At 43.6% G+C, this 27,795-nt stretch overlaps 3 protein-coding genes across 4 annotated transcripts; 2 read left to right on the top strand and 1 right to left on the bottom strand.

The window, feature by feature from the left end:
- Positions 1 to 409: 409 nt before the first annotated feature.
- On the top strand, positions 410 to 7,839 carry pfn2a (profilin 2a). Of its 2 annotated transcripts, none has more exons than XM_062993739.1 (3): positions 410 to 730; positions 3,256 to 3,448; positions 5,619 to 5,939. In XM_062993739.1, exons 1-3 carry the CDS (start codon positions 602 to 604, stop codon positions 5,714 to 5,716), a joined length of 420 nt encoding a protein of 139 aa, XP_062849809.1. In that variant the 5' UTR covers positions 410 to 601; the 3' UTR covers positions 5,717 to 5,939. The 2 variants fall into 2 exon arrangements, with proteins under 2 accessions (XP_062849809.1, XP_062849808.1); XM_062993738.1 differs by lacking the exon at positions 5,619 to 5,939 and adding an exon at positions 5,946 to 7,839 and having other exon boundaries at positions 411 to 730.
- A 6,731-nt stretch (positions 7,840 to 14,570) lies between these two features.
- Positions 14,571 to 17,720, top strand: LOC134311277 (uncharacterized). Its single transcript, XM_062992885.1, has 3 exons — positions 14,571 to 14,768; positions 14,844 to 14,959; positions 15,038 to 17,720. The coding sequence occupies exon 3, from the start codon at positions 15,039 to 15,041 to the stop codon at positions 16,137 to 16,139; it is 1,101 nt and encodes a 366-aa protein (XP_062848955.1). The 5' UTR covers positions 14,571 to 14,768; positions 14,844 to 14,959; position 15,038; the 3' UTR covers positions 16,140 to 17,720.
- Positions 17,721 to 20,532: 2,812 nt separating this feature from the next.
- ahsg2 (alpha-2-HS-glycoprotein 2) lies at positions 20,533 to 26,334 on the bottom strand. The gene is made up of 7 exons (XM_062993744.1): positions 26,083 to 26,334; positions 25,087 to 25,197; positions 23,284 to 23,368; positions 23,026 to 23,177; positions 21,301 to 21,405; positions 21,140 to 21,211; positions 20,533 to 21,051 (listed from the first exon to the last, which is right to left on the bottom strand). The coding sequence occupies exons 1-7, from the start codon at positions 26,287 to 26,289 to the stop codon at positions 20,758 to 20,760; spliced, it is 1,026 nt and encodes a 341-aa protein (XP_062849814.1). The 5' UTR covers positions 26,290 to 26,334; the 3' UTR covers positions 20,533 to 20,757.
- Between the last annotated feature and the right edge of the window lie 1,461 nt (positions 26,335 to 27,795).

Raw genomic sequence — 27,795 nt, 5'->3', positions numbered from 1 at the left:
TAATTAGTGCAATTTGTTTCATATATTATTGTTCCTGCTGAATAAAGAAAAAGAAACTCCATGCTAATGTACAGATCTTATTTTATTGAAGCATTTTTGGCAAATTGAAATATCGGTATAAGTAATGTACTTGATGTACTTGTGTATCGTGATAACATCTCGGCGATGTGATCTGCCATATCATTCACACCATCTATCAAAGCCTGAACTTAAATCGTAAAAACAGTTCAGTCATATTTTATTTAATTCAGAGCGCGATTCTAAGAGAAAATCTGACAGAAAGTGTGGTCATTTTTAATTTCTAAACGATCAAAATTAGATTCAAAACGGGGACTAGTTGTGCGCTGACCGCCCGGTGACGATAAAAACGAGTGAGGCAGCGTGCTGCGTCCTGCGCGGAGGGATCTTACAGCACGGACTACACCCAAGGCGCTGTCTCTGTCGGTTCACAGCGGCTTTTCTTTCTCGGTCCGCCTCAGAAACAGCCGATTTGGAAACCGCTTTGCAGCGCACGCTTTTACACCTGTAGCACTTTTCAACTTTAATTCCGTCTAAAGAGTATTTAGGAATCCTGTGTGTTGTTTAGAAATCGCAGTAAAACATGTCTTGGCAGAGCTACGTGGATAACCTGATGGCGGACGGCAGCTGCCAGGATTCCGCCATTGTCGGCTACTCGGACGCCAAATACGTGTGGGCATCTTCAGAAGGTGGCACTTTCAGCGGGATTACGGTGGGCTTTATATGTTTATATTTTTTTAATCCTTTCTGTCTTCTGTAAGCATCTATATTGGCTTAGGTAGGACGGGAGAATATTTTGTCTTTTGTCTGAATGGGGTTAGCGCGGCCACGTTACGGCTAGCTAACATGCTAGTCATGTACCGACAGACCGCACGCGCTATTGTGGAATATATCAAACACAACAGATAAAACAATCGTCTCGATTAGTTTCGCTCTTTCTGTAAATCTGTTCACTTTTAGGAATGTATTTTGAATTAGGAATCGTTCTCAAATTGTGTAGACAATGAATAGCTAGCCGGATCTAGGCCCGAGTCTGGCTCAATCAATCTTTTGACTGGAAGTTGAATGCCTGCAAAGCAAATGCGATCTGCTTTAAAACACTAAAACAGATTCATGCTCAAGTTTTATACCATTTTAAACAAAATAATTACATAATTTGAACTGTGTTCTATTATACCAGTACAAAGAATGCAGAGGAATGCGCATAATACAGATTAAAGCTGTAAACCACTATCCATTATAAAAGAATAAGGAAAATAATTAGTATTCTGTTTCTCCTGTGGTTTCAGATCATATATTCAAGTCATATATGAATTATTTGTATTTATTTCACCTCTTCTTAATGTGTCAAAGACTGACCTTACTATTAGGTTACACGTAATTCTTAAATAATAATCTACTAACACTGTTTATGCTTCTGTGACACATTAATACGTTCGTAAAATAAAGTTTGCTTTCACAGATGTCATGAAATCGATTTGTCAAAATAGAATTGTCACAGTAAGCCAAATTCAGATGTGTGTTAACAGTGCAATGCTTTAATGTGATTCTAAAACGTTGGAAGACATTTAATTTCTAATGGTACTTCTAAATATGAAAGTGTATAAAATTAAAGCTTTAAATGTGTGAATAAAAAGGCTAAAATACAGACTTGTTCAATCATGTTGAGACTTAGTGCTTCTACATGAGTACACCAAATTTAGCAGTCTGCTCACACTGGTTTGCATTTACATACAAAAACATAAGTACATACACCTTATTTGCCTATACAAACTCCTATTAAACACACTTGACCTTATTTAGGCCTTAAACTGGCTTAGTCAATCATTGGAATGGACGTCAAGTGCAGCAGTGGTAGTATTTGTGGGATCATACTGAAGTACAGCACGTGTTTAGCATGGCTGTTCTGTATATACCAAGTTCCATCTCTAAAGCGTTCCATCTGCATTAATCAGAAACGAAGACTAGGTGAACAAGAACGTGCCTTAAATACATAATAACGCCGTGTAACTGTGTTCTGAAACGTAACGTTTTTACATCATGCCCAATCTTTAGTGCTGCACCGAGATCCAGACCAGGATTTCTTTCCCCCCCCCCACCCTTAATCATGCTGAAGATAAGCTGGTTTAGGCGTAGGCCATGCTGGAAGGAAGCTCGGTGTGCCAGGGCCTTTTCTTTCCTGGCTCGGTCCCAAATTCCATCAAGCATAGCGCCCTTCGTGGGGCACACCACATCTGGTTCCGAGCTTACCTAGTGCCCTAGTTCGTGGCTTCAAATGGATTTGGGATTGAGCCTCTTTTTCCCCCCTCCTCTCTACAGGAACGCCTTACAGCAGTCTCAAAGATGGCGACCTGTCTCCCCGTTTATTCACACTTTGACTTTAAAGTTTAAACGTGCAGATTTACACGAATAAAAATGTCAGCAATTAAAGAAACAGCTTAAATTTAACAGCTTTTTAAATTTAGTCCTGTAGCAATTAGGCATAGCCGGATAATTTCATGAATAAATAAGCAACATTAACAAACGTGTTTCTTTATTGCGGTGGTTTTTTTCTCTCCTAGACATGCAGTAGATGCAAAGATTTCTTTTTTCTTGGAAGTGCATGTACCAGCTTGATCAGGAAACAGGTTTTTTAGGAAGCTATACTGTGCTGATGCCAAGCTCGATTACTTGCCAAGTTTAGGAATAATGCAAAAGCCCGTTGTAAAATTGTATTTAAGTGTGTTTAAAAATCTGAAGGGTGATGGAACTGAATACCCATTCAACCTGCAGACTTGTTCTCTACATTTTTATTAGATTAGGGTTATTAATTTTTGAAAAACACTAATATGTAATGAGACTTTCTGAATCTCACAGCCCTTGCAAAATGAATGAAAAGCAATTAAATTAATTTAATCTTGCTGTGCTACTTAAAAGAAGACTAAAAGAAAAGTCAGTATAAAAAAAATCTGAAAGCTGAAGTTTGTTTTTGTGAAATGTGTTGCCTGTTTGAATATTCCATGCCTCCCTGGTTTCACATGTCATTCGATGAGACCGTTAAAATGCCAAACCTGTTTTACTGTTCTTCTGATGTACAGTGATCAGGCACATTATTGTATCAGGAGTCAAATGAATTTTAAAAGTTAGTGTGACAGTGTTTTGTTGGATATTTTTGCATCTGTATACCTGCTGTGTAGAATAAATTGCGTTATCCTGAGATGACGCGACCGGAATTCAAATCCCCGTCCTCCGTTACAGGCCGACGAAATCGACATCATGGTGGGCAAAGACCGCGAGGCCTTCTTCACCAACGGGCTGACCCTAGGCAAAAAGAAGTGCTCTGTAATCAGAGACAGCCTGCAGGTCGATGGAGACTGGACTATGGACATCAGGACGAAGAGTCAAGGAGGCGAGCCGACGTACAACGTTTCCGTAGGCAGAGCTGGCAAAGGTAAATCTTTTTGGGTATTTGCAAATGACCCCAGATTTACATGTGGGAAAGGGAGAAAGTAACTTTCGGATGCACAGGACCCGACGACCTCGGAGAAGCGCCTGTAATTGCCCGTTTTCCGATAATTAACGAGTCGGCGCTTCTCTGAGGCTGTCGGTGAAACGCATCCTCCCTTGATTTGTACGTGTTAAATCGGGGGGGACGGATGAAGTGCACTCGTGTTGCCTGCAGTGCCGTGCAGTGAGATGAATGTTTGGTATGCGATATGACAGGTAAATCTTACAAGAGTGCCATATTTTCAGGACTAAATGATACGTTTGTGACCCTGCAAGCTAATCGATCATCTAATCGATGTGCCTGCTCTGAAATGCACCAATCAGGCCTTTTGTAAATACCACAGACATTTAAGTCAATTGAGTGTTGATGTATATGGCTGGCTAACGGACTTTACTCCGTGTTAGACTCATTATGTGGGTGAATTCATGCAGCCTGATATAGTTTAGTCCGAGTCGTTGTGTAGGCTTATATTATAGGCCAAAGCAATATTTGCAATCTTGATTATTTAGGAATGAAGGATTGCTTTTGGCTGCCCTGTATTAAGAGGCACCTCAGAGCTCATTCCTCCACATATTTAATTTGGCACAGTATTTACTTCAGGTGCCCTTTCTAATGCGACCCTCCAGTATGTGCCTTCTAAATTCCGGAGCCCCCCACCCCGAACTCGGGTGCTCTTGGCTCTTACTGTTTCACACACCAGCTTTCATCATCCAGCCTAACTGGGTTTAGTCGTTCGTTTGGCTTGACCACGTACCTTCTAAGTGCTCCACAAGCCTTAAAAAGAGAAACTGAACTTCACCTGGCTTGCATTTGCATCATTGACATGGTTGCAATTAGACAAATCGGCTGCTTCAGACGAATAAGGGTCTCGGTCCCGAGTCTTGCCGTGTAAGAGGTTTCGGAGCAGCGTATGGTCCTGGAAATATCGTCATCTTGAAGACGATTTTAAGTCCCCCCAGTTTTCAGTCTGCCTGTGTGGTCCTCTTTCTAACAAGGTATGGTTTCACGGTGGGCTACAAGGCCATTCTGTCCTCCTTTTCGCTGATCTTCCCCTTCTATCGCCTAAAGAACCGTCACTGCTATGCATGCGAGGGGCCACTTTCTTTCCGAAACGGGCACGTAACCGGCATCTTTCCAGTGTTTAGATTAATGAATATACCGCAATAATAAGGCTAATTTATAGGTTTTTTCAGAAATGAGTGTAACGTTCCGCTTCTTAAATCACTTTAGACGTCTTAAACTCTGGTTCACCAAGAGTGGGGTCTTACTGAAATACATAAATGAGATATAACAAAAGGAGGTAGATCCTAAAACCTACGTTTATATGAAATAAGTCTTAATGTAATAAACGTTTGATCAAGGAGGTTGAGATGTTCCTTGGCACAATTGGCTAAACTTCGGATCTAACAGGACCTTTCACGCCTAATTTGTAGTAGAACCGTAGTGTGCCATATGCATATGATTTACGCCATATGCTATATATTTATCATATACCGTCGTGCCCTTCCCCCTATTTAGGGATCACTAAGATAAGATGCCATTAAAAGTCAGAGCCCGGTCGATTAAAGCGATATCCTATTCCCCAAATAGTCCTTATCAGTTGATTTTAGAAGGCCTCACATGGCGTAGAATCAAATTCTCCACTCGGACTGATCCATAAAAGGAGCCAGAAATGGGATTAGCGGCTCTTAACCTAATGCCAGTCCGGCTAGATGCCTTAACGTGAACGTCCGGGAGCACCAGTACTTCTGAAGCCAGCTCTTTCGAATTAATGTGCACTTCCCATCCAGACGTCCTGCTGCGAGCGTTGAAGAATCGCCCTGTTGTTTTTAATATCGACGATAGGGAGTCGTTTCGCTGGAACGGATCTTTACATTTCTCCGGTATTGGGCGTAAAAATAAACGTCGTGGTCAGGTTTCAAACGTCGAATCACTTCCTTTTCTGGGTTGCTTGATGTGATCGCAGGCATGAGCATGTGGGTACTGCACTGCACTGCACATTGTTTCTCTTCCTTTCTCTTGATTTGTATTATTTTTCCTTTTTCCTAACCAGCAGCAGCAGCACTTCTCAACTTCTTTCCCTTTGTTTCTATCTCTTCTTCTTCTCTTTCAGTCTTGGTTCTTGTAATGGGCAAAGAAGGGGTCCATGGAGGCGGATTGAATAAGAAGGCATACTCAATGGCAAAATACTTGAGGGATTCGGGGTTCTAACATAATTAACGCTCACTTAGTTTCAATTTTGAGGGACAGAAAGAAGAGGGTTTGCTGTTTAAGCTTTCTCCTTCACGCAGTTATAATGTCTTTAATGAGAAGAATGGTGGTAAGATCTTATAATGTCCCCGTATTACGGGGGGAAAGACTTTTTCTTTCCTTTCTTTTATTTCCCAAATTGTTCATTTGTCTATTTTTTTTTTTTCTTTCCCCCTTTTATGTACTCCAGTATTGGTTTTAGTCATGGGAAAAGAAGGTACCCATGGAGGACAGCTCAACAAGAAAGCATTTAGCATGGCTGAGTACCTGAGGAAAGTTGGATACTGAAGCAGCCCCCCTTTCCATCCATCCATCCATCCATCCACCCACACAGCAACTCACTGTAACATCCCATCATCCCTTTCTCCCTCCCCCTTTTGTCTTCACAGCACTACAAATACCTAACGGATGCATCGTCGTGTACCCCGTCCCTCTTTAATTTTCCATCCTGTTTTTTTTTTCGTGTGCACCCTCCCCTCATCCCCTCTTTTTATTTAGCGATTCCTCACAGTGCCACAAAACAAGCATGTTCATTTTACGAAGGCTTAAAAACGCAGTACTGTACATATAGCGTTCACCGATTGGACGTTTCAAATTTGCATCACGGAGCGTCACTGTCCAGTTTTCCCGAGGCGCTCGTCTAGCGGGTCCGTCGGCGCCTCTCGAGTGCTCCAAGCCTTGCTGAGCTGTCGGTCTTCCCTAGTGAATTTAATTTTCCAGCATGGCCAGGAGGGTTAAAGTGCATGCATATCTTTTTTTAGCTCGATATCATTATAAATCCCACCAAATACCTAACTACCATACACCATGAAAATGAGACCCAGTTACGAAGCTGAACCACACTACATGAAGTTCGCCCATGTCTGTATACACGTGAGCCAATGTTTTAATCCAACGCCCAGCGCTTTTTTGCTGTTGTATTCGGATGTGGTGTTGTAAGTCCTTGATGTAATGTTGGTTTATTACTTTTCTTTTTTTTCTTTTTTTTTCCTTGAATGTGTTGGCAGGTCATTTACAACAAGGTTTATAAAATCACTTCTGGACTCTTAAGGACATTCCACCGCTAATATAGCAACTTATTTGCCAGTTCTAGTGATTTTTGTATTTTTAAAGCACTACCCTCCCATAACTGGTTTTGTGTCCAGTCATTTATCTCCGGTAGGACCAATTCTTTTTTTTTTTGTTTGTTTTGCTTTTTGGAGGATTAACAGAAATCACTGAAGGATTGACTGCTAGCTTTATCTGTTGACCCTAGAACACTAAATGAAACACTTCAATACGCAGCGTAACACTAACCTCTAATTCATTATAACGGCATGAATGTCTAAGGGGTGGGGAATTATGGGAACTACCTGAATTGTGTGTTTGTTTGTTTTTTTTCTTTCCTTCCGAGTGTCTCGAATAGATGAAATGGCAGTCTTATTGTTAACTTTATATATTTAACCCCTTTTGTCTCTGTTAATCCTGTTAATAATTTCAAGCAACAAATCATTTGTGCTCTATTCAACTGCAATGTATTAACTGTCCGCACGGTACAAATATTTCATTAAATAGGCAAAAAAGAAGCAGCCGGACACTGATGTAAACTGTGTACACTAAATTTTCTGGTTAATGGTGGTATTAGTTAAAGAAGAAGAAAAAAAAAAGAGACCACTAGTCTGTTGTATTGTAAACTTTAATCATAAAGGAAAAAAGCAGTGTATCCTGTGCCATAATGTAGATCTGATCTGTTGCTACTGTGAGATGGATTTGAAAAGAAAAGAAAAAAAACAGAGAGAAAACAAACCCCTCCGCCTTGTAAGGAGTCGATTCTTGAATGGCACCTTCATTGGGATATCGGGCATCAAATTTCTAAACTCTCCAGGGCTTGTGGAATATGTACAGATTAAAGTGAAACATGTCAACGACTCGCGTTCATTTTGCTCCTTTCTTTCATTTCTCCTGTTTTCTGACTATGAGAATCCTGACCAGCTTAATACACGCACACACACACACACACACACACACCTCGATTTGCGTGGAAAATGCCATGAATTTAACCACCTTGTTTACAGACAGATCAAATAAATCTATTCCAACCAGAAGTAATGCTGTTTTTCTGTTCCTTTTTGTTCCTTTGAAACTTGATGTCAAAAGCATCGCTTAATCTTCACTCTCATTTATGATGCCAAAATATCGTCGCAATAAAAACGTTGACCTTCAGCTTCTGATTGGAGAAACGTTATCGGTGATTGAACTCGTGCAGTGAAGCGATCGAGACCTGGCTGCACTGCACTGATCAGCCGTAACATTAAAACCACTCGCTGTCCATGTTATCAGCTCCACTTACCATATAGAAGCACTTTGTAGTCCATCTGTTTCTCTGCATGCTGTCCTTCGATAGTCAGGACCCCCACAGAGCAGGTATTATTTAGGTGGTGGATGATTCTCGGCACTGCAGTGACACTGACGTGGTGGTGGTGTGTTAGTGTGTGTTGTGCTGGTATGAGTGGATCAGACACAGCAGCGCTGCTGGGGGTTTTAAACACCGTGTCCACTCACTGTCCACTCTATTAGACGCTCCTACCTAGTCGGTCCACCTTGTAGATGTAAAGTCAGAGACGATCGCTCATCTATCGCTGCTGTTTGAGTCGCTCGTCTTCTAGACCTTCATCAGTGGGCACAGGACGCTGCCCACGGGGCGCTGTTGGCTGGATGTTTTTGGTTGGTGGACGATTCTCAGTCCAGCAGTGACAGTGAGGTATTTAAAAACTCCAGCAGCGCTGCTGTGTCTGATCCACTCATACCAGCACCATGTCAGTGTCACTGCAGTGCTGAGAATCATCCACCACCTGACCATTAAAGAACAGCATGTAGAGAAACAGATGGACTACAGTCAGTAATTGTAGAACTAAAGTGCCTCTATACGGCAAGTGGAGCTGATAAAACGTGGTTTTAATGTTATTGCTTATTGGTGTATATTAATCAAATAAATACATAGTACGTTGCTTCGAAACCAGCTCGTCTTAGAACCTGTAGAAGTTGCTGGAAGGATATCTCACAGGTTCTCACAGCTGTTTGTATATTAAAGGCATTAGTGTTTCAGGTCAGCATGGCTTTAAGCTGCGAAGACTCGATCGAGGTGCAACCAGCATCTCTAAGCTTCTCCTAATATCGTTTACCATGATGTTGGGGTTTCAGATTAAACAGGCCAGAGTTTAATGTTGGTTGGTATTGCGACGCCGCCGTCCTAATCGCAGGCTTGCACGATTCGGCATCGCAACACCGTTTGGTAACACTTTCTAAACACGAGCGAGCGTTGAATTTCCGCTCGGTCAGATTTCCTCTGAACTGGTGTTCGGGTGGCGCAGCGGTCTAATACACCTAACGATGCAAATGGATCCCGAACGAGAAAATAAGAGTGCACGCCCTTGGGCTACAACGACAACTCGAGCGCGACACACCCACACGGAACGATCCTGCGGAGACGACGGCAACTTCTCCACGGCTGGTTTGAATACGGGTTCACGTCTAGTTTGTGGATTTTAAAGAATGGCAAGCGTTTCAGCCGAGGAATTTCTGTGCGACATGTTAAATGCAGTAACGTTCTTAAAGGTTGGCGCATTCTTAGAAGTCGTTGTCACATTGCTTTTGTATATTGTCTTCAATCTTAGCTTACATATCAGTCATTTCATTTTCTTGGACTACAGCCAGTGACTTCTAGGACCATATAAATAGGGCTGGTTTGAAGGTACGTGGAACCGTGGCATCTTTTTGGGATGTTAAATAACTGAATAATGTCAGCCAAACATGTTTTCATTTAAGTGCTGAATTATTACCAGTGTTCACCCACTTCCAGTGCCCATGTGCCAGTTCAGCTCCAACCAACCAGAGTCACGTTTGTATTCTTTAAATCACCAATGGAAGCGTTTTTTTAGTGGTCATACTGTACCTCATTTACCCTGCTGACCTAGTAGTGCATCATTTTGTGTTTTATTAGATGCTAGATTAACAAAAAAGAGTCCCAACAACACTGCTGCACCTGCTACACTCATACCAGAACACTTCACTGAACAGGTCACAGAGCTGGGAATGGCAAACCATCCAAACGTTCATTTTCATGCGATGCCTCCAAGAAAGGGAACTGGACGTGACTAAATTGAAGCACAAAGGAGGAGAGGACCTCATAACTTCGTAGTTCTACAATTACTGACTGTAGTCCATCTGTTTCTCTGCATGCTTCGTTACCTCCTGTCACCCTGTTCTTCAATGGTCAGGACCCCCACAGAGCAGGTATTATTTAGGTGGTGGATCATTCTCAGCACTGCAGTGACACTGACATGGTGGTGGTGTGTTAGTGTGTGTTGTGCTGGTATGAGTGGATCAGACACAGCAGCGCTGCTGGAGTTTTTAAACACCTCACCGTCACTGCTGGACTGAGAATCGTCCACCAACCAAAAACATCCAGCCGACAGCGCCCCGTGGGCAGCGTCCTGTGACCACCGATGAAGGTCTAGAAGATGAGCGACTCAAACAGCAGCAATAGATGAGCGATCGTCTCTGACTTTACATCTACAAGGTGGACCGACTAGGTAGGAGTGGACAGTGAGTGGACACGGTGTTTAAAAGCTCCAGCAGCGCTGCTGTGTCTGATCCACTCATACCAGCACAACACACACTAACACACCACCACCATGTCAGTGTCACTGCAGTGCTGAGAATCATCCACCACCTAAATAATACCTGCTCTGTGGGGGTCCTGACCATTGAAGAACAGGGTAGAGAAACAGATGGACTACAGTCAGTAATTGTAGAACTACAAAGTGCTTCTATATGGTAAGTGGAGCTGTGAGTGTAGAAACAAGAAGGTGCACACCCTTGGGCTACAACGACATTGCAGAAAAAAAGCTTTAGATATTAATGTTGATGAGAAGTCCCAAATAATCATGTTGGTTGTTCCAAGTAACACTAGGACCTGATCTGACTTGAAATACAAACGTAATCTGACAGTTTTGGTCACGATTTGACATTATTTTTAAATTTTTCCAGACCAAAATATCAAAGGTAGGAACTTTTTTAAATTTCTGTCTCCATTATTACGACGTTTGTAATTAAAATATGGCTTCTTAATGGAAGGTTGAGTTAAAATATCTAATAAACGTTTGATAAATGATAACATTGTGAGCTGCGTTGTCTGTGAGCCGGGATTGGGTAATAAAATCAGCCTAAAGAACGTTCTCCTTTGTGTCTGCATCATTCATTTTATTCTCTTTATTTACATGTAAAGTCGAACCGGTTTGCCCAGCTTTGACTCCGTCTCCGCCCGTGCTGGTGGCGTAGAGTTATTTGTATTTGTATATACTCAGCTGCTAATTTATTAAGTACATCCAGCTGAAGTGTACGTGTCGTGGCTAGTTCAGCAGGTGAATCTGTTTCAGACTGCAGCTCATCCATCAATGTCAGGGGTCCAACACTGAGCAGATAAATGCTTTATTTATTCATTGGTGGACCGATTTCATCAAAGCTGCAAAGCTTTGACTTTTTAGCGCATTGTGCTACCAGCCAATCGAAGGTTCTAACAACAATCCCACGTTTCCTAATCTTGGGATCGCTTGTCAGAGCTTCGTAGCTCTTTGATATGATTTAATGCGCCCACTGGCGCACCCAGTACGAAGCTAAAACGCAGCCTGTCAATGAACAAAGGGCAACAAGCTTATTAAATGAAAAGTGGGCACAATTTCCCGTAAAGTGGCTCGTGGCTCTGAAGTAGAATGTCCGACAAGCTCACGCTCAAGGTTGTTGGGTTCTCCGCTCTCACACACCTGATTTGGTCAGTGTCCAGTTTTAGACCTGGCCTACCCTTCCTGTGTTGACACAAGTATGCCAAACAAGTGTTCTTCCAGTTCCTTCCCATGGGTCACTGGGCAAGCTGCAACGGAAATCCATGTGTAATGAGACACTTCCTCACTTACAACCAGTTCATTCAGTCGGACGTGATGAATTCCTATAAATAATTATTAAAAAATTCCTATAAAAATATTAAAAAGCATGCCAGTAGGGGGATTGACTACTTATAACCGTCTCTAGATGCCCTGTCCAGATAGATCTGTCTTACACATTAGGCTCTAGATCCACAGTGACTCTTGATTGGAAATAAATGTAGGGAAGGGTCTTTCCTGTTCCAGCACTATTGGACGCCAGCTTCACTTGGAAGCCAGTGGACCCGGGTTCGATCCGTGCTTCCGGTCAGCGCCTGTATGGAGTCTCAACGTGGTGCTTTTCCCACCTCCCAAAAAATGCTGGCTCCTCTATTTATTGGGTAATGATTGAATAAATGATTGATGATCGTGTAAAGGGTTCTTGTAAGGGTGTATTCCTGCCTGCTGGAACCTCTAGAACCCTAAAACCAGGGGTAAAGGACCAGATGAAATTATTATCTGCCTTTTTGTCCAAAAAACCTATATAATTAAATTTCAATTATTTCCAAATTTTGGATTGGAATTCTGGATTTATGTCTTTAACAATGAACTCCTGATCCCATAATGCCTACGTTTGGGGTTAAATTGCCACACCCACCAGCAGGTGTGGGTGATTTTCCAGTCGTCCCAGTAATCACAGGTTCCAGCGTACTGTGGTGGAATGCAGACTGTAGATATCGTAGATCATGTCCAGGAGCGGTAGATTTCTGTCTCTGACTCTGACTGGCTTTCTTCTGGTGAGTCTGGAACACTGTGCGGTCCTGAGGAGTGAAGTGAGACGTGAATCCAGACTGTTTGTTAATGGAGGTCAAAATGGAATGTCAGAATCGAAGGTACAATTTGGAACACTCAGCATTAGGGTTGGTGGTGAATATCTGACTGTCGGTGATGGTGGAGATTATGGGGATGGTCCTGCTGCTGGAGCTCTTCATGAAGCTGGTTATCAGTCTGATCAGGCAGGTGAGTCTTCAAGTCACTTTTCTATGTTTACTCATGTGCATGAATGAACATGCTGCATACAGGCTGTGTCCCAAACTACATACTGCCAAGCTTGATTATCAAGTCTGTAGACTATAAAAGGACGGCATTATGTGCCTAATTGCCACCTTGAACAGTTTTCGACCTGCTATGCTTTAAACCAACTGATTATAAATGCACTATAATTTAATCGTCTGTTACCGCACACCAGGTCAAATGTGAAGACACATGTTGAAGCAAATCCACACCAACACTTTTGAATATAAATAAATAGTTGAGTTTTTTTCAGGATGCAGATTTGCTAGACAGCTCAAAGCTGTGGTTCTCAATCTTATCCACAACCACGACCAGTCTTCTGTGCTGCATAAATGTATGCAAAACCACTCCAACTCAAGTGTGGGTCGCCACAGCCCTACAAAGATAGGTTCTATCCTTCTAACTAGTTTAAATAATGTAAAATGCAAAACTAGAATTACAGCGGTACCTTGTAACTCAACGTTAATTGGTTCTGGGAGGTATTTTTTCCCATAAGGATGTTTGGGAAACCTGTTAATGCGTCCATGGTCCCGTGGAGCTGCAGATATTTTAGTCTCATGTAAAATAATGAGGTTGTTTTTGACACAAATATAATATAAACACACTGAAATACAATTACAAACAGTTAAAAATCAATACAAATACAATAAAAGCTGCACTTTAGTTTTACTTCTTTATTGTTTCCTGACGCTTCTTAATGATGGAGATGCTTGATCTTGGAATGTCGTATTCCCTTCAGCACTGGCATTCACTTGAGAAGTTTGACGGTGCACAAAACTTATCATGACTTATTGTAGTAAAACAGCGAGTGAGGAATGTGATTAGTGGAGGAACTTATGAGCAGTAATAATGAAGAGAAGTTTAGTGCTCCTGTCTCCTTCTTTTACTACATTAAACCACGTTAAGCTTTATTTTCAACCAGAAGCGTTTTAGACTCTGGGAGAAGCTGATTCTGATTCTCAGCATTTCTCAGAAGCTGGAGCTGTAACACAAGTTTAAAAGTGAAACAGGGAGGAAAATCCAGATAAACACAGATACACGTGGAGCTGTAACCCTGGATCTGACGCTTATTCCACACTGATGCAGATTCAGCTCAGATTCACACGCTGGTGAGGGTTTACCGCTCAAGCCGAGCGCTCAACAAAGCGGCTGTTCTTGTTAATTTGAAATTAAATGAATAAATAAAAAGCTGAACACGTCAAGCTGATGCCGAGTTACAAGGTACCACTGTACTGTGGCCCTCTGGGAACAGAGTAAGGTTTAGAGTATTTAATATGCTGACTACGCGTGCTTTGCAAATATTATGTCACCAAATTACGAGCAAACCTGGTGGTTCAGCTCCTGGTGAAATCTGACCTCTTTATTAGAGTGTGTATGCGTAAACGCTCTCTTTTGAAATGGCTTGATTGTAAAACGTCACTGATGCCTTTGTAACGATTATGCTAGACATTTTCCCTAGCTTAGATTTGCCATTTGATCTTCACCAGTCCATGGCTCTGGTGTTTCCAGTTCCCCAGTAGTGCGGCGGCTGCTTGGCGCGAGACCCAAGGTGGAGTGCGTTGACGATTCTATGCTGCTGAGACTTCACGGAGTTCCCGCTGCCAGTGATGATGGTTTGCTTATCGACAGAGGTATGCTTAATCTGTCTAACTTAACACTACAGTACTAGTTTACAAATTGCTAGATCTTCCTCAGAATCTGGTCCACCGGTTCTATTATCGCGAGTGCCTTCAGGCTGTGGCCTTCATGTGCAGAAAGAACTCTGGGGCTTGGCCTTTATTGTGCCACACGCTGGCTGTTATGTTGCTCAAGAGGCAAGTTAAAAACTTACGCTTGGATGCTTTTTGTCCTCGCACCACGTAATAATGCTTTTCTTAACAGAGACGCCTTTACCATCCCTTTGCGTCTATGGGGTTTGCCTGTTGAACTCTCGTGTCCCATGTCGAGCTTGGCTCCAAGGCCTTCGTCTGTGTCCTGTTATCCCAACGGCATGATTGTGAAGACTCAGCTAACTACCTCTGTTGAGAATCTGTGGGTCAAAGGTAATAACTTGGATATGCCATGTGTGGTCTACTGGTTTTGTGGTGTGGACTTAAACACTAATCTGTGTTTCTTAGTTGACGATAATTGGCAGCCACTTCTACTGGCATCTCCTAGATGTGAGTACAACATAGTGTCCCTTCCAGAGGGATTGGTCATCTCTGCCCCATATAAGCCGTGTATGGAATCAAAGGTATTGATTAAGGTTTTTAAATTGATTGGATTGGATCATATCATTTTATATGCTGACTTTTCTTGTTTTGCTCCTCAGGATGGAGTGTTTACACTTCACATTGCTGCCGAAAAAGAGTTCCAACTCGTCTGTCCTTCTGATGTGCAAAGTTTACCTCTCACCAGATCAGGGTGGTAGAGTTGGATTTGATGCTATGAGCAAGACAAGAACAACTAACCCAAGTCCTACTCTTGGACCTGCTTTTGTACCTGAACCTTACAATCGCAGTGGGGCTGATCTCCAGCCAACAAGATTACCAACTAAAAGCCCCACTCTTAGGCCTGATCCTGTGCCTGTCCAGTCGTTTGTACCTTACAGACCCAATTGGGCAGATCCCCGGCCAACAAGGACACCAAACAAAAGCCCCACTCGTAGACCTGATCCTGTCCATCCATTATTACCTTACAGACCTAGCTGGGCAGATCCCCGGCCAACAAGGACACCAACCATACGTCCCACTCTAAGGCATTTTCCTCTGCCTGTCCCTTACAAACCCAGTTGGGCCAATCCCCTGCCAACAAGGACACCAAACATAAGCTCCGCTCAAAGGCCGGCTCCTTTGCCCGTCCAGCTGTTTGTACCATACAAACCTAGTTGGGCGGATCCCCAGCCAACAAGGACACCAACTATACGCCCCACTCTTAGGCCTGAACCTTTGCCAGTCCATCCGTATTTACCTTCCAAACCTAGTCCCCAGAAAGTAGATCACAAACCTCACTTTCCACCAATATCTAAGACTTTGTACCATATTTACCCCCCGAAAAAGCAACTGCCTATTTCATCTCATTTGCAGCCAACAAGGACACCAAACAAAATCCCCATTCCAAGGCATGAGACTTTGCCTGTCCATCCGTACTTACCTTCCAAACCCAGTCCTCAGAAAGTAGAACACAAACCTCATTTCCCACCAATATCTAAGACTTGGTACCCCATTTACCCCCCGAAAAAGCAACTGCCTATATTTGGAGGATGCCAAACAAAATCCTCATTCCAAGGCCTGATCCTATGCCTGTCCAGCCATTTGTACCTTACAAACCCAGTTGGGCATATCCCCAGCCAACAAGGACACCAAACAAAAGCCCCACTCGTAGACCTGATCCTGTCCATCCATTTGTACCCTACAAACCCAGTTGGTATCTAAGACTTGGTACCCCATTTACCCCCCAACAAGAACACCAAACAAAATCCCCATTCCAAGGCCTGATCCTGTGCCTGTCCAGCTGTTTGTACCTTACAAACCCAGTTGGGTAAATCCCCAGCCAACAAGGACACCAAACAAAAGCACTTCTCTTAGGCCGGCTCCTTTGCCTGTCCATCCGTATTTACCTTCCAAACCCAGTCCTCAGAAAGTGCCACCAATATCTAAAACTTGGTACCCTATTTACCCTCCGAAAGAGCATCTGCTAATTCCATCTCAATTGCAGGGTCCAGGTCCTGCTTTACCCTTACCCCAACAAAAGCCTACAGATAAAGCACCTGTAAAGGCCTCCACTCCAAAAACTCTGGATATCGACGGTGCAGTCTTTGTCTCTCGCTACTCGCCCAATAAAATGCCATCTGGATCAGTTCCCCAATCTGTTCCTCCACCATGTTACTCAATTTACCCCTTTTTGTGCCCGGTAGGTTCCATCATCTACCTGTCCTAAATCCTGCCGATTCATACTGGCCAACCAAGAACTTGACCTTAACTTCTTCGTCCATTCCGCATGACGGTTCCACACCAAAACTAGTTTCTATGCTCAGTGGGGATCAGATTGGACCACTGCCTACAGCAGTCCCGGTGCATGGTGAAGCCAAGCAGATGCTTAAAGTACCCTCGGAACCTTTAACCAGACCACAGGATCAAAGAAGCCCTTTCATCCCTTATGTTTGGGGTGGCTATTTGCCACAGTTATTTAACTGGTGGCAAAATGCTCAGAATGCAAGACCATATTTCAGCCCAGACCATCAGCTTGAAATGTACGTACCCTTTAAGATGGATGGAAATAATCCCTCCTTTCCTTCCTCTAACATGGGTCCTGGGATTCCTGGACCCACCCATGTAGAGAGGCATGTGCCCCATCTACCATCTTCAAGACAAACCAATCTAAACCCAGTAATGACTCTACATCAGAGCTCATGGGTGAATTGATTAATCAACACATCTGCATAATCTGATCTCCATGTCCGCCTTGCAGACTGAAGTCTCCCAACAACCAGCCATGCTCCATAACTTTGCTAATTTCAAGCCACCAAGAAAGACCACCAATTATTAGAACGATTTATGCCAAGGTATCACCACGAGGTCCCTGAATCGACCAACCCCAGTGCTTATTCCAAAAACAGGTTCCTAACGACCTTGGCAAACGTCAGAATGCTGTACCTGCAAACCCTGTGACTAAGGGCTTTTAAGTAAGCAGGGTTCAGCTTGCAACTCCTCAAATAAGACAAGATGTTCTTTCTACTGTCCTGGAGCACCTGCCCTGTTTTCTTTAGTTCCAAGAAGTCAGCTCAGTGCAGAGAGGCTTCTAAGACGTCTTCAACTAGACGTCTGATCCGGTCTGGCCAAGAAGAGCAAGAAGGCCGAACCAGTGTTGGTTATATTAAAGTGTATTTATTGTCTATTTAAACTCTTCCTATTGTAATGGATTGATTTGTCACAGATTGATCTGTTCCAGTCCATATTTTGCACATGTCATGTTCATTGTTCTTGTTTTGTATAAAAGGAGCCACAATAAAATGACTTTGTGATCTCACGTCTACTTCACTTGTTCATGCTGTTTTTTTTTTTTAATCAAGCCTGGGAAATAATTCCAAATAAGGTTTCCACTTGTCATACAGAAGTCCAGACATAATAACATGCATTATTTGTTCCTGAACTTCTATCTTCTTAAAAAATATCCATTCTTAAGATTATTGAATCATTAAGTCAAATAATTAAGTTAAAATTGAACAGGACCTTTCTGTAGGTTTCATTTACAGTGGTACAGTGTAAGTTACAGGGACAGTGGGAGCCAAGTGGGTAGAGCTTTGGGCTATCAATTGAAATACCACTGTTGGGCCATTGAGCAAGGGGAACCGTACAATGGCAGACCCAGGGCTCTGACCCCAGCTTCCCAATGAGCTGGGATATCCGAAAAAAGTACCATATTTTATTGTACTGTATACGTACAGTGTATCACAAAAGTGAGTACACCCCTCACATTTCTGCAGATATTTAAGTATATCTTTTCATGGGACAACACTGACAAAATGACACTTTGACACAATGAAAAGTAGTCTGTGTGCAGCTTATATAACAGTGTAAATTTATTCTTCCCTCAAAATAACTCAATATACAGCCATTAATGTCTAAACCACCGGCAACAAAAGTGAGTACACCCCTTAGTGAAAGTTCCTGAAGTGTCAATATTTTGTGTGGCCACCATTATTTCCCAGAACTGCCTTAACTCTCCTGGGCATGGAGTTTACCAGAGCTTCACAGGTTGCCACTGGAATGCTTTTCCACTCCTCCATGACGACATCACGGAGCTGGCGGATATTCGAGACTTTGCGCTCCTCCACCTTCCGCTTGAGGATGCCCCAAAGATGTTCTATTGGGTTTAGGTCTGGAGACATGCTTGGCCAGTCCATCACCTTTACCCTCAGCCTCTTCAATAAAGCAGTGGTCGTCTTAGAGGTGTGTTTGGGGTCATTATCATGCTGGAACACTGCCCTGCGACCCAGTTTCCGGAGGGAGGGGATCATGCTCTGCTTCAGTATTTCACAGTACATATTGGAGTTCATGTGTCCCTCAATGAAATGTAACTCCCCAACACCTGCTGCACTCATGCAGCCCCAGACCATGGCATTCCCACCACCATGCTTGACTGTAGGCATGACACACTTATCTTTGTACTCCTCACCTGATTGCCGCCACACATGCTTGAGACCATCTGAACCAAACAAATTAATCTTGGTCTCATCAGACCATAGGACATGGTTCCAGTAATCCATGTCCTTTGTTGACATGTCTTCAGCAAACTGTTTGCGGGCTTTCTTGTGTAGACTTCAGAAGAGGCTTCCTTCTGGGGTGACAGCCATGCAGACCAATTTGATGTAGTGTGCGGCGTATGGTCTGAGCACTGACAGGCTGACCCCCCACCTTTTCAATCTCTGCAGCAATGCTGACAGCACTCCTGCGCCTATCTTTCAAAGACAGCAGTTGGATGTGACGCTGAGCACGTGCACTCAGCTTCTTTGGACGACCAACGCGAGGTCTTTTCTGAGTGGACCCTGCTCTTTTAAAACGCTGGATGATCTTGGCCACTGCTGCAGCTCAGTTTCAGGGTGTTGGCAATCATCTTGTAGCCTTGGCCATCTTCATGTAGCGCAACAATTCGTCTTTTAAGATCCTCAGAGAGTTCTTTGCCATGAGGTGCCATGTTGGAACTTTCAGTGACCAGTATGAGAGAGTGTGAGAGCTGTACTACTAAATTGAACACACCTGCTCCCTATGCACACCTGAGACCTAGTAACACTAACAAATCACATGACATTTTGGAGGGGAAATGACCAGCAGTGCTCAATTTGGACATTTAGGGGTGTAGTCTCTTAGGGGTGTACTCACTTTTGTTGCCGGTGGTTTAGACATTAATGGCTGTATATTGAGTTATTTTGAGGGAAGAATAAATTTACACTGTTATATAAGCTGCACACAGACTACTTTTCATTGTGTCAAAGTGTCATTTTGTCAGTGTTGTCCCATGAAAAGATATACTTAAATATCTGCAGAAATGTGAGGGGTGTACTCACTTTTGTGATACACTGTATATATGACATATAAGGGCATTATATTCCATTCAGGTGTGTAAATGCTGCTCAATTTTTTACATTACATTAACAGTATTTAGCAGACCATTGTATCCAAAGCAACTTACAGTAGTGTGACGGTATACTGTCTAAGCAATTGAGGGTTAAGGGCCTTGCTTAAGGTCCCAACAGTGGCAACCTCGCAGTGATGGAACTTGAACCGGTGACTTTCCAATTACTAGTTCAGTTTCCTAACCACTAGGCTACAACTGCCCACATTTATAAATGGTAGTGTAGGGGAAATGTAAACGATATATGTCGATTGACTGGTGCCCTGTGCAGGGTGTGTTCCTGCTTCGTGACAGAATTTGCTGCTGCCCGGTCACCCTGCTAGTGCCAATGAGAAACCAATGTGGTCAATTTACCCGTCTCACAAATGATGTCCAGGTTGGTAATGTTTTTAAGGAAGGATGAACCACTGATGAATCAAAACTGTAGGAACATCCCTTAAAAATCGGGCTGCTCAAAAATAAGAATAAATAAATGAGCAGTTTATTTAGTTGGTGTGATATTTGGGACACATTTGCGTAAACCTTTTCTTTTGGGAAAATTCCCATCACTCTGCTCATTATATTTGTAATTGTTTTAAAAAAAACGTCCTTCCTTCAGGGTTATTGATGGCATTTGAAGGCCTAACCTAAGGACATGGTGGAGACTTCCAGTGCAACCCCATCAGATTTGTACTATACCAACAAACCAAAGACTCAGATTGATGGACATTTATTATGTTAAAATATACTAGGTCAAAATAAACAGCGTACAAATACGTTCTGTAATTTTAGCACTGTTTAAAACGCGTGTTGCTCTGGCATGCAGGATTGTATGACGACGTGGGCTCGAGAACACGACTCGACCGAACCTTGTGACCTCGTATATCTAAATGTCCGTTATATATAATCATATAAGGGGGTTAGAATAAAAGAGGGAACCTAAAAGTGGATCTTTTTTGCTGGACATATAGCAACCAGAAGTTGTTTCCCGGCCGTCTGTGACACCGCCGGTGGTGCGTCTGCCACCACTTCCCTCTTCACGATGGACGCTGCCTCAAATGAATCGGACTCCGACAGGACGCTGATGGCGTTCGGGTCGTGGAATGCTGTGAGCTTGTGGTGTGTCAGACTGTGGATTTCCGGTGTGAATCCCGGACCGCCGGTGTGAGCGTGGAGGAGAACCGTAGGGGGAGCAGGAAGGGTAGCGTTGGTGACTGGGTCCACAGGGGGAGGCTGAAAAACAAAACAAATTCAGAATTCCTTCTGTAATGTTTGATGCCATCGGTTCTTATCTACTGCCACGTGGGAGATCTTTACTCACAGGAGGAACGAAGATATCACAGCCAACTTTCATATAAGCACCAGATCCTTCAGTGTGGCAGAACCCATGACGCTGAGGTACAAACGAATCAAGCAGCTCAACGTTAGAAAGCTTTAATATTCAGAACAAGAGTGAAGCGTAGCATCGAACTGCAAACTTACGGCGACTGTGTGGTTCAGAGGAGCACAAATGTCATTAGCTGAGCTGGTACAGTTTGTTTCAATGATGGCGTATTCAGCTTTGTATTTGGCCCCACCGGACACAACCTGCAAACAGAAAAACAAGGTACTTAAATAAATATTTTTGTTCAACGTTAGGACCACCCATCAAAATGTGGACAGCATTGCCTATTTCATAACGATGGTGTCTGTAAGTGTCAGGGATCTACTAGATATCAGGCAAATGGTGCGTGTGAGGGTGAGGGATCTATTAGATGTGGATCTGATGGTGTGTGTGAGGGTGAGGGATCTATTAGATGTGGATCTGATGGTGTGTGTGAGGGTGAGAGATCTATTAGATGTGGATCTGATGGTGTGTGTGAGGGTGAGGGATCTATTAGATGTGGATCTGATAGTGCGTGTGAGGGTGAGAGATCTATTAGATGTGGATCTGATGGTGTGTGAGGGTGAGGGATCTATTAGATGTGGATCTGATGGTGTGTGTGAGGGTGAGGGATCTATTAGATGTGGATCTGATGGTGTGTGTGAGGGTGAGAGATCTATTAGATGTGGATCTGATGGTGAGGGTGAGGGATCTATTAGATGTGGATCTGATGGTGTGTGTGAGGGTGAGGGATCTATTAGATGTGGATCTGATGGTGTGTGTGAGGGTGAGAGATCTATTAGATGTGGATCTGATGGTGCGTGTGAGGGTGAGAGATCTATTAGATGTGGATCTGATGGTGTGTGAGGGTGAGGGATCTATTAGATGTGGATCTGATGGTGAGGGTGAGGGATCTATTAGATGTGGATCTGATGGTGTGTGTGAGGGTGAGAGATCTATTAGATGTGGATCTGATGGTGAGGGTGAGGGATCTATTAGATGTGGATCTGATGGTGTGTGTGAGGGTGAGAGATCTATTAGATGTAGATCTGATGGTGTGTGTGAGGGTGAGGGATCTATTAGATGTGGATATGATGGTACGTGTGATGGTGAGGGATCTATTAGATGTGGATCTGATGGTGTGTGTGAGGGTGATGGATCTATTAGATGTAGATCTGATGGTGCGTGTGAGGGTGAGGGATCTATTAGATGTGGATCTCATGGAGGTTCCTCGTAGTTTAGGTGATCTGTTTAGCATAAAGACCTGAGGAACTTTAATAAGGACCTGATTATTATTGCCGAACTAGGTTGAAAATCCCAGAAACAGTAAGAAGTGACCAGTCTGTTGTGAGTCTCCTTGACCGGTTAGAGGGGCGAGTTATAAGACGCCAACGGATTGTTGGGTAGCCAAGACTCCCAATTGATTCCAGAGGGCATAAAGATTATAGAGTCTGGTACGTCCAGACTTCAATCCAGAATTCCATCAAACCCTTCGGTGTACGGCGCTGCACAGTCACAGCCAGAGTGCCCATGCTAACTGACCATGTCCACTGTCCAGACATCTACAATGGGTACACAGGCATCAGAACTGGCCCTGCGCTGGATTGGCTCCCTGTTCAGGGTATTTTCTGCCCTCCACCAGACCCACTGTGAAGTCAAACCCTAATGTTGGTGGATAAGGCCTGGCTCAGAAGCTATGCTATTTCCAAATGTGCTTAATATTATTGCATGTATTTGATGTTATATACTTAATTAGAATAAATACAATTCCAAAGATGCAATTTGGAGGACTTTTTTTGAGAAATGTCTTCAAAAAAGACAAAGAAAAAAAGTTCTAGTTTTACCTGAGACGACACTCGGCCGACCTCGAGGAGCACGAAGGCAGCGTTGAGACTGTGGTTTTTATTGAAGTGGTCCAGCGAGGCTTGGACCAGGTGAGCACCATTGGTGTCATTTAATGGTCTGAGACGAGGACAACCTACGCAACGGTCTTTTTCTGTCCACAAAATGCAAAGATGAAAAAATTGTGATTGTCCAGATTTTTTGTGCAGTCTGTAAACGAGCAGGTCTGATTTATAAATCTATGATTGTATTTTTCTTACCTGTTTCTGTTTTGCACTTGAACGCAGCGACTAAAAACAGGTCGCCCGCTTTAGTCAGCGCTACATCGCAGTCGGCCTCGATCGCCTGAAAGACAATAAAGAAAGTACAAACAATAGTTGGGCACTTTTTCCCTAAATATGGTCCCAGACTGTTTTAAGAGACAACGGTTTTCCGAAGCGCTCCCAAACTTATGTGAATACATTTACCACAGTAGCTTGACAGTAGCTTGAGATTTCTCCTCTGGATGATCTGAACCTTTTCACAATATCATGTACAGCAGATGGTGAAAGACCTAAATTGTTAACCAAGTGCCAATTCTCTCAAGAGGTTCCTGCAAACACCGGGCCTTTGGTAGGTCCTCATTTTATACCCAATCATGATACCACATTCAGTCTTCAATCCTGCATCGCAGTGTCCTTTATTCGAGTCTCAAAAAGGAAAAGCAAGGACTCAAGGAAAGGAAACTGGGGGACGATTGCACCCAAATGCTGAAGCTAGCGTTAGATGTTTGACTAAATGATTATTGACACTTTATGACATCACAGTTCTCAGAAGAACCAGGAATTGTGCAGTCTGGGATGGTGAACGCTGATCCAGCATGGTGCCAAAGAATTTGTTTACTCTAAATAAACCCTCATCCGATCTTAATAAATAACCGAATTCTGATGGCGTCATTCAACGGTAGTTTTTCCTCATGAATATTTGACCCTTTCCACAATATCATGTACGGCAGATGGAAACCACTGTGTGTGACCCTCGAGTCCTCAGGCGGCAATGCACGAGAAACGATCAAGCTAATGTGGTAAATAAAGCCACATGAGTTCGGGAGCGCTTCGCAAAACCGTTGTCTCGTAACACAGTCCGCCGCTGCATCAATAAATTCAACCTGAACCTTCGTTACAGAAATAATCACTCAGCTATCAGCTGGACAGATATGACTGGCTATGTCTAAGTTGTTTTTTACACCCAATCATGATACCACATTCAGTCTTCATCCTGCATCCCAATGTCCTTCATTCAAGTCTCAAAAAGTAGGAAAGAAGACTTGGAGACGACGTCGAGGAACTGGGATCTGTAACAGGTCTGTCTGTCTAGAATTCTTTCTATTTCTATTTCGTCCAAATGCTGAAGCTAGTGTTAGATGTTTGACTAGATGATTATTATTATTATTTTAATATTTTCTTTATGCATTTTCTTCCTTTTAGCGCGATTGTGTCACGCTTCCTCTCCACCAATGCCGACCCCCGCTCTGATTGAGGAGAACGAAGCTAACCCACGCCCCCTCCGACACGTGGGCAGCAGCCGTATGCATCTTATCACCTACACTTTGACGAGTGCAGTGCAGCTCAGCGTCGTGTACGGAGAGACGCACCCTGAGAGAGAGCGCTCTTTTCTCATCTCTGTGCAGGCGCCATCAATCAGCCAGCAGAGGTCGTAATTGCACCAGTCATGAGAGAGAGAGAGAGATGCCATCCGGCTTAGTCCCGCCCATATCTGAACAACAGGCCAATCGTTGTTCATGTGGCTGCTCAGCCTCAGCCAGCAGGCAGAGCTGAGACTCGATACGATGTATTCCAGATCCCAGCTCTGGTTCTAGCGTGTGATTATTGACATTTTATGACATCACAGTTCTGGAGCACAGTTCTGGACCAGGAACCGTGCGGTCTGGAATGGTGAACGCTGATCCAGGGCCGCAGGACGAATGTAAAATCCAGCACGCTGCCAAAAATCATGTTTACTGCAGACAAACAAATCGAGTGAAAAAAATCTGATGAGTGAATTTTGGCGGCGTGTGTTTTTACCGTTTCGATCTTGGGTCGGACTTTGCACTGAGGTAGGGGCGTGGGGTCGAGGACGTGGCACTTGGTCTCGTAGAACTCCAGCTCCAGGAGATAGACCTCAGTTCCGTCAGGCTGCAAAACACAACACACGTATTTACTTCAGATATTTTGAATCACCGTAAGTATGTAGACGCCTGAACGTGAGCTTGTTTACAACTGACCATACGCATTGATATTGAAGGAGCTCCCTGTCTCACTGTCGCAGCTTTAACAGGCTCTACTCTTCTAGGAAGACTTTCCACAAGTGGGAAATAATAAAGTATATAAGTAAATAAGGCCTGGATCTCGACAGAGGTTCCAGTTCATCCCAATAGAGTTCAGTGAGGTTTGGGTCGAGCTACGTGTTTTATGGATCTTGATTTGTGCAGTTTCATTTAAAAAAGAAGCAAAATAAATAAATATATAAATTCACACTTTATTCTGCTTGTCCCAACTTTCAGTTGCATTAAAACTGACCCACAGCCTCAGACTTTGGACTCTAAGCTCAGAAGAACCTGAAGCCCCAAACTTATCAAAAATTGGCTTTAATTTAGTGATTCTGGATGTGCTTGATACTTTGGCCAATTTCAACGACTTGTTGACGTCTTTGGAGCTTGGTTTTCTCACAGCAGCCTCTCAGCCTATAGTGAGTTAAAGCTTGCTTGAATGTGGACAGTGTCACCTACGTTTCAACAGCTTCTAATTCATGGGAACGTTTGACCATCAGATGAATTTCTCTCAGCACAAGGTGACAAGGTGACCATTTGGGTTTTTACTTGAACCTTGCACAAAACCACTGTTCCATTTAGTTAGGAGGTCATGCTGTCAAGTCTAGAACGTTCCAAACCACCAGATTAATCTAATCTATAGATCATATTTTTTTAATTTAATAGTCTCAAGACCATCATGACCTTCATGTTCCTTACAAGATTGCATAAAAACTCTTGACAGCTTCTAGCAGCTTCCTTTGCGTCCTACCTTCGTGATGAGCTGGAATTCCTCGATCTGGTTCAGCGCGTACTTGTAGCCATGCGTGTTCTGGCCGTTGATGAAGTCCAGAGCCAGCTGAGAAGCCGCCTGGGCCTCTGGGGACTCGCAGGGCAGCAGGGTGACGTTGGGCTTCAGACGGGCGCACGAGGCGCCGGCCAGGAAGCCCAGGATCACGACGACAGCCCTGAGTTTCATATCGGGGAGCTCAGTGGGAGGAAAACTCCGAAAAAAAGCCTGGGTCTGCCCGACTAGCGGGTCATAAATACCCGTCAGCTCAGGATTCAGCGAGTGGGAGGGGTACGGCGGGAACGTTTCTGACCAATGTCCTGCGGGTGTGGGTGGACAGAGCGGCCGAGTGCATTAACCTGAGATGTGCGTTCCGGGTCAGTGACAGCTGACCGACACCAGGACGAAGTTTTAACTCCAAAAATATCAAGATTTAGTGACATTTGATTTATGCTAAAGAGAAAACAGTTATATTGATATAACTCAATGTTGTGGGTATACAATTACTGACTGTAGCTTGTCTGTTGCTTTGTATATTTACATTTTAGGCATTTATCAGACCTTTATCTAAAGTGACTTACGGTACAGTTACAGTGTACAGTCTGAGCTCAAGGGCCCACCAGCAGCAACCTGGCAGTGGTGGGGCTTGAACCAGCAACCTTATGATTACTAGTCCAGTACCTTGACCACTAGGCTATGACTTGCCCATATACTGTATATAAGACCAGTCTTCTAAACTGACCAGATGATGTTTGAGAAGCATTGGTGACATTCTTATGTGTGTGTACATGAGTGTGTGTGTGTTGTTCAGCTATGCGTGCAGCAGGTGCAGCAGTGTTGTTGGGATTTTAAACACCTCAGCGCTCCAACCAAAGATATAAGGCCAGCAGCGTCCGGTTCCTAATAAAGAGGCCTGATTGATGACATAACTTGACGGCATGTCCTCCTAACTATATGGAACAGTGGTCTTGTGCAAGGTTCAAGAGAGAAACCTAAATGGTCACCTTGTCCTGAGAGAAATTTGTCTGGATGGTCAGATGTTGCCATGAATTAGAACAACACTGCCCCAACAACACTGCTGTACCTACTACACTCATACCAGAACACACACACTACAATGTTAGTGTCAGTGCGGTTGAGAACGATCCACCCACCAAACATCGTTTGGTCAGTGGAGGTCCTAAGTACTAAGGCGTACTAAGCAACACAGGGGTTACAGTCAGTAATTGTATACCCACACTTCATCTATATGGTCTATATATTAGGTGTAGCTTTTAAAAGAATCACTGAATGTACGTAGCAGATACGTGAACCTAATAAAGATACGTGTTTTTTATTTGATCTGGCTGAAATGCATCCTGCCTCTCCGGATGGTTTCGCCCTCTGATCGGGCAGAGTAAATACACTTTATTATTTACGTTAGGGGTTCAGTGGGTTCAGGTCTGTGCCAACATGTTTGTCCGCCTCGTTCCAAAGAAGATCCAGGGTTGTGGAGTTCAGCTGCTTTCTCTTCTTCACTATTTTCTCACTTTTTCTTCCAGTTTAGTCACAGCCGGTTCCTCTTCCTCTGCTGGAGACCCCGATGGCGCACAAGGAGGGTATATTCTCCTGACACGCCCTCCCTCCGACGCGACTCTTTCTTATCCCCTCGTACTGTGGGTCGGTCTCACGCTGATCTCCACGTCCCTCCACTTC

This window comes from Trichomycterus rosablanca, chromosome 4 (genome assembly GCF_030014385.1).
Source record: "Trichomycterus rosablanca isolate fTriRos1 chromosome 4, fTriRos1.hap1, whole genome shotgun sequence".
NCBI classification, from domain to species: domain Eukaryota; kingdom Metazoa; phylum Chordata; class Actinopteri; order Siluriformes; family Trichomycteridae; genus Trichomycterus; species Trichomycterus rosablanca.
The sequence above is the reverse complement of the archived record's forward strand: the minus strand, read 5'-3'. Positions and strand labels throughout refer to the sequence as shown.